Source organism: Phyllobates terribilis, unplaced genomic scaffold, assembly GCF_046119375.1.
Source record: "Phyllobates terribilis strain yellow unplaced genomic scaffold, ASM4611937v1 Scaffold_97__1_contigs__length_5976380, whole genome shotgun sequence".
NCBI classification, from domain to species: Eukaryota; Metazoa; Chordata; class Amphibia; order Anura; family Dendrobatidae; genus Phyllobates; species Phyllobates terribilis.
Window position 1 is genome coordinate 149514 of NW_027362857.1, and position 7216 is coordinate 156729.

Below are 7216 nucleotides of genomic sequence, written 5' to 3' on the forward strand. Positions count from 1 at the left end.
GTCTACATCTCATGTCCTTGTTGTCTGATCTTCTCCAGATTACCAGCCATTTAGCAGAAGGTCAGATTTATGATGGTGGAGGCCTCCATGTCCACTCCAGGCAGACACAGGGTATTTTATGGCCACCTGTCCCTGTGGCTTCATCATCTGTGAGGACAGTCTGTACTCAGTGGTGCGGAGTTTGTATTTCCGCCTGTGTCTTTGTATAAGGGGGATATCTCCTATAATATAATACTGTCTGTGCAGGGTCCGGCTTGTATCACGTCCCCTACATCTGCTGCAGTGTAATCATCATGGACATAATATAGAAGAGAGACGTTCCTGCATCTTCAGCTTTTATTCCCCTGCAGTTTCTATGTCTTAATGTCATTTCTTATTCCTTTTTAGGCCGCGATCGGATCATTGAACCTGGGGAGAAATCCTTGTAAGAGCGACTATAAACCGATCAAACTGATCAGCAGTGGAGCCTTTGGGTGAGCTTTACTTTGGTATTATATATATTTCCCAGGGCTCCTTATGACGATGTCTCTGCGCCCTTCCCATGTTATGTTCCCATGGACAAATTATGAGTTCACATCACGGTCCACATCTATCTGTCACTATTCAGGTCAGTTAGGATGTGACGTGGATGAGGACCCCCCATTGGTGATCATTTGTGGAGTGTTATTTTATGTATTTATAGACATGGTTTTCTAGTGATGGCCCCACATTAATCATTAATACAGGAGATCATTTGATGAGATCTATAGATAGATTGTTAATAAGAATTTATAGTAAATCATGTTTTTTTCTCCTCTCCAGGGCCGTCCACTTAGTTCGCCATAAAGATACAAACCAAGTCTGCGCTATGAAGAAAATGGACAAGGAGAACCTGAAAAAGCCAAAGAGGCTTGAATGGGCCTTTCTGGAGAGGGACATCTCAGCATTCGCAGATTGTCCCTTTGTGGTCTCCACGTTCTGCTCCTTTCCTACTAAACTTCATCTATGTATGGTCATGGAGTATGTACCAGGTAGGACACATCCATTGTATCTATATCCAGCCCACGTCTGCTTAATCCTAGCACCTATATATGACCACAATGTGCCCACATGGACGGTTACATGTCCTCTTTGCAATTATTATAAGTCATCTGTTACCAAGATGCCTGAAAAACCATTGATCTCTATGAAAGTCCCCCAGTATGTCCTCGCTGAGCACGGCAGCAATTTCCACTATGGGTAAAAGGAAGATTTGTCTTTTTGAAGAGTTTTTATAGATAAGAACGTTCACAGAGAAAAAAATTAGAGGCTCGTAGATGAGGCTCTGTCTCTATGTATAGGGTCTATCTGCAGTATACAGTATACGCACTACATTATACAGTATATATAGACCATCCTGTCCCAATGTCTCCGCCTTCTTCACATTCCCACTCATCATGTGTAATTTACATTGTAACAAACCCTCAGTTCTCATATTTGCTTTCTCCTGTAGGAGGTGACTGTGGTACCCTTCTAAAGCACAGGGGTCCTTTACCGGTCCTCTTGGCCCGTATGTACATTGCGGAAACGGTCCTTGCTGTGGAATACCTGCACAGCTATGGTGTGGTGCACAGAGATCTGAAGCCTGAGAAGTAAGTGACCCCTCTAGCATATTAGAGGGGAAGAAAGTTAGAGTTTCTTATACAGTCTGTGGGTTATTACTTGGTGCTGATGGTGCTGACACCATCTTTTCTTTCACAGCCTCCTGATAACATCAACAGGACATATTAAGGTCACTGATTTTGGGGTTTCAAAACTCGGCCTCATGAGACCAAACTCAGACTTCTACAAGACTCCAACTAAGGACATCACCAAAGAGTTCCTTGATAAAGAGGTAGGCTTTACTTACAGGGTCTTGTACTTTACAGATCTCATCTCTTTCTCCTTCTCTGATTTATAATTTCTCTAGAAAAACATTTCCACTGATGTTATGTGTCGCAATTATATTTATTGATCATCATCTCCTTTTTCTGTTGGTTTCCAGACTGCTGGCACCCCTACTTACATGGCCCCAGAAGTTATCCTAAAGATAGGTTATGGAAGGCCTGTTGACTGGTGGTCAATAGGGATCATCCTATATAAATTTCTATTTGGATATCCACCATTTACAGGGGCTTGCAGAAGGAATATTTTACACAGTATCATCCAGGGTAAGTAAAATAATCTGAATGCTTGTGATGTCACTGTTATTTGACTTGAATAGTTCTGTAGTTTTTTCTAGCTTTGTTAAGGAATTTTTTTTTCTGAAAATAAATGAAGAGGTTTTATTTCTTATAATATTTGCTTTTTATATAACAGATGATATACCTTGGAGATGTAATTACTTTCCTCCAACTAATGCTCGAGGCATCATCACTCAACTGCTCAGAAAAATTCCAGCACTGAGACTTGGAACAGGTAATATTAATAGTATTATCAATGAATTATTACAGCGTGACCAGACAAATGATGGGTTCCATGAGGATCAGCACTGAGGTTCTGTACTCTACCTACTTGTCTATTACCCATTCTTCATGCTATAATGTTCAATATATTTCCTTTATGTCGGCTCTGTTACATCTTCAGTTCAGATTAACATAAATTCTACAGATATGGAGCAGTTTCTCTGACAATGACTGTATCACTTTCTTTCTTGTCTTCCTTTTCCAGGAGGCGCAAATGAGATCAAAATTCATCCATTTATGCGTGACTTAGACTTTGACAACCTTTTAAGTCAGAAGCCCCTGTTCGTTCCTGACCTAAAGTCAGATGAGGACACCCGCTACTTTATCAGTAAGTAAAATGAGACGTCATCTGCAGAAAACTGACGTGTGTCTTGTCTTTCATTTTATGTCAAAATCAGTTCTCATCATTATTAGTGATAACATGGTGACTGTCTGGGTATTATACTAATAATCTCTAATAACACTTGTATTTTTTAGCTCGAAGTAGCAGCTTCAAACATATGAATTCAGATGAGGGGGACACAAGTGAGGACAATGACTGGCCAGAAATCAAAAACTTTGCATCAACTTATCAAAGGTCTTCTAAAGTAAGTATGTGGCTAATAAAATGTATGAAACCTATAATTACAAAAAAAAATTAAATATATCTATTTTATATTTCTTTATCTGTTTTAGCTATATATCACCAATACTGGGATGATGACCAATATAGAGCCTATGTCACCTCCACAGTGTTCCCAAGAGAACAGTGATGGAGGCAATGAAGAGCCTATGTCACCTCCACAGTGTTCCCAAGAGAACAGTGATGAAGGCAATGAAGTGCCTATGTCACCTCCAGGGTGTTCCCCAGAGATCAATGAAAAAGGCTCAGAAATGTGAGTAGATTATTATTATTATGAGATTTAGTCCTGATATATGTCGGATCCAAATACAAGATACGAGTAACACAAATCTAAATCTAGCATCCACCACCCCATGACTACACAATCTCTGTGGGTCTTACTTGTGATAACTTCAATAACAGCTGATTGTTGCGACCAACCATTCATTTCCAACTCACTACAGGCCAATATTACTAATTAGACTCCATTCTTGCTGGTAAAATGTGGTCTTGAGCAGGCTATCTCCTCTATGTTGTCCTAATTGACCTTACAGACAGGTGTTCTTCCGTTATTCTATTGTTTATTCCTTGTAATTTACGTGTCTTTTTTCTACCAACAGGCAGAAAGAATCTTCCCCTTCCAAAACTGTTGGAGACAATCAGTGTTTTACTGCTAAAAACAGTGAGTCATCCTCGCCCTCATTGTCAGGTATGTACAGGTTTATAGGCCATCCAATTATAGCCTATGATCCAAAATTTAAATATTAAGGCTCTAAAATTACTTCCTTTATTCTTTCTGCTCCCCTGAGTATTCTATTTTTTGTTTTGTTAAAATCCCCCATAAGGTTCCAGAGTTATGGGCCTTTGTAATTAGTGGTCATTTTTATTCTTTACAAAGGGGCGGTGCTCACAGGATCCTCTGGGGCGTGCCCTTAGGTTACCACGCCCACATGATAAAGACCATAATAATTAACACTAAATAAAAAGTCCCATATCTCTACAACCGTACTGTGGATTTTAGGAAAACAAATATCAGAATACTCAGGGGAGAAGCTGACATAAAATAAGAGCGAATCTTGGACACTTTTGACCTGGTGATGGGTCTTCTTTAAAGTTACAATGAAGTTTTTTCTAACTGATTATATAACACTGTGGCTTGCTGAAAGTAATGTCATATTAATATGGGGACATGGTTCTTTGGGGAGACACCACCGGAACCCAGAAAAGCTACAGGTTCATATTAATCAGTTGCATAACTCTATAAAGATACAAAGCTCATCTTTTAGGAGTTTATAATCAACATTTTTTTCTGGCTTTTTGATTAGAATCTCCAGTTCAGAAGAGAAGAAAATATTTTCGAACACTGAGAAAACAACTAAAAACAGAGAAAGTTGAAGAGGGGGAAACTAGGCGAGGTAAGTGTGACGATAATCTCCATGTTGTATGACGTCAGTGAGAAGAAGTCATGTGGAGCAGATGTTATCCGTCAGTGGTGGGATTGTCACATGTATGATGGCTGACAATGATTCTGCTCCTCTGTATGATGAGATTCCTCTAACGTCATGCTACAGTGACACCACAGTAGTGTCCTCTAATATGGAGTCCCATTACTTACATCAGTTTTACATCTTTTCTCCTAGGTTCTCTCTTCCGCCGGATGATAACATCCTGCCGGCGTGGATTATCCAGGGCTGCTCGTGCTGTCAGAGAAAGCTGCATTTTTGGCTGCTGCCACCAACGCACCATTGACATCTCGAGGACAGAAAACCCCCAAATCTAGCGCTCTGAAGAAACTACAGCACATCCACCATTAATGCTGTACCTGTATGGAAGGAGTTGTACCACCTACCTGTGGCCTCCTGACCAGCAAGAGACACGTGCAAAAGTTGAAGGCTCCTCCAAGAACTTGTCTTCATCCTTCCATGCAATTTTAATTCAAAGAAATAAAAAATTAAAATTGTTTAATGTCTTTTCGCATTTAATTGATTATTACTGACTTTTATGGTATATTAATACTATACCTCATATATAGTATGTCTGAAGGGTTAGATCCCAAACTGGAGAATAGCGGTTCTATGTCTCCCATTAATCCTCTAAACTCTGGCCAAAAATGGAGGAGATGACCAGAGATTCTGTTATTCCTAAGGGTACGTACACACAGCACCTTATAGACGCCAGCATACCCACTGATTTTTTATTTTATAAGAAGACACTTAAGGAAAACATCAGTGTTTTTGTTAACTACATATAAAATAGTGAGCGGCTTCCAAACAGAAGCCACCAGCAGAATGAACCAATCACTTTCTTTAACCACTTCATAATTTTCAAAGCTGGAAGCGGAGAAAAGAAGCTGAAAAAGACTGAAAAATACACAATGCACAGCAAGTTGTTTTTATATTGCATTTCATATGTTCAATCATTTACATTTTTATCTAGTGCTTTTCATGAGGGATCCAGGTGGAATCCACCTGAAGAAGACATTGTTTGCACATTACGAAGAGTGGCAATTAGTGTTGAGTGAGCACTAAAATGCTCCGGTGCTCGAAGCTCGGGCCGAGCTCACCGTGATACTCGGGTGCTCGACCCGAGCAACGAGCCCAATGTTAGTCTATGGGAGACCCGAGCATTTTTGCGGCGGCACCCCCGACAGTCTGTAGAAAGCCTAAAAAGTGCCCAAAACGATAGTGACAGTGCTCAAATGACATGGGGACAGCATGGGGATCGCCCCAGGAAGCATTTCAGACCCCCAGGTCACTGCTGTCAACAGCGCCGGACTGGGGTGTCTGGGGCCCACCAGGGACATTGACTCCAGGGGCCCACCCACCCTTCAGCTATTTGCAAATACCTGTTAGCCGTTATACCCATTATATTGGCCGCTTCTGCCCATCACTGTGCGCTCACCAGAAATGCGATGTACAATTACTGTAGTTTGCATTAAAGGGTTTTTATTGGTGAAAACAAGTCATCAGCGATGCACAGGTTGGGAAGGTGATCACTTATTTATTGGTGGAATCAGCACTGTCAGAAGATTGTGGCACTTTGAGTATTTGGTGAGATTTTTACCTCTGTATTTATAAGACAAAACCAGGAGTGGAGCAATCCGAGGTAATGTTTTATGAATTTCTCACCCACTCCTGGTTTTGTCTGATAAATACAGAGGTGAAAATCTCACCAAATGCCAACTTGCTTTCTCTGGTGAACCTTTGCAACTGCATCTCTGCTGCTGTGTAATAGTCACAGGGCAGGGAGGGGTTAAACATCCAAGTATTTAATATATATTGGAAATAAAGAGGTTTCCCCTTATTGATATCAGATAAAACAAATGACCAACCACAATCCACTCTACCAAGACCAATATTACCAGATAGAAGGCAGAAATACCACCACACCGTGACCAGATCACATATTACCACCACATAGTGCCCAAATAATGCCACATACAAGGCACAAATACCGCCACACCATGACCAAAGCACATAATACCACCACATAGTGATCAAATGCTACCAGATACAAGGTATAAATACTGACACACCATGAGACCACATATTACCACCACATAGTGACTGAATAATACCACATACAAGGGACAAATATCGTCATCTCATGACCAAAGCACATAATGCCACAACATAGTGACAAATAATGCTAAAATAATAAAAATGTAAAAAAGCTCTGTATATTGGGTCAGTGTACAGGTTATACAGTGATCACCAGTGATATTATACACAGGAGCTCTGTATATAGTGTACAGGTTATCAGTCATCACCAGTGACATTATACACAGAAGCTCTGTATATAGTGTCAGTGTACAGGTAATGCAATGATCACCATTAATATTATACACAGGAGCTCTGTATATAGTGTCAGTGTGTGTGTATAGGTAATACATATACTCAACATAGGTAATACACATACTCACCAGTGATGTCTCTAGGTGAAGTTCTTTATCTGCAGACCGATATATCCCATCTTCTATGCAGGACTTATCTCTGCAGAAAATAACATAGTTAGCTATAACTGATCACTTCCAGAGCACAATCCACACTTTTCCCAAGATTTCTACACAGCATGAAATGACAAAAAAGCAACATAGTGCCGCACTACACAGTAACAGTGCTCCAGTGTCATTCTGTGCCTGCTCATCTGTCAG

At 40.4% G+C, this 7216-nt stretch overlaps 1 protein-coding gene across 1 annotated transcript; it reads left to right on the top strand.

Annotated features, from left to right (window-relative positions):
- Nucleotides 1-387: 387 nt before the first annotated feature.
- Nucleotides 388-4890, top strand: LOC141198541 (microtubule-associated serine/threonine-protein kinase 3-like; the record flags this gene model as incomplete). The annotated part of the gene is made up of 12 exons (XM_073662974.1): nucleotides 388-473; nucleotides 802-1010; nucleotides 1472-1610; nucleotides 1720-1852; nucleotides 2003-2168; nucleotides 2317-2415; nucleotides 2668-2790; nucleotides 2940-3049; nucleotides 3138-3337; nucleotides 3684-3772; nucleotides 4389-4478; nucleotides 4704-4890. Coding segments are annotated over 12 exons (1584 nt in total), but the record flags the coding sequence as incomplete, so codon positions are not given.
- Nucleotides 4891-7216: the final 2326 nt, after the last annotated feature.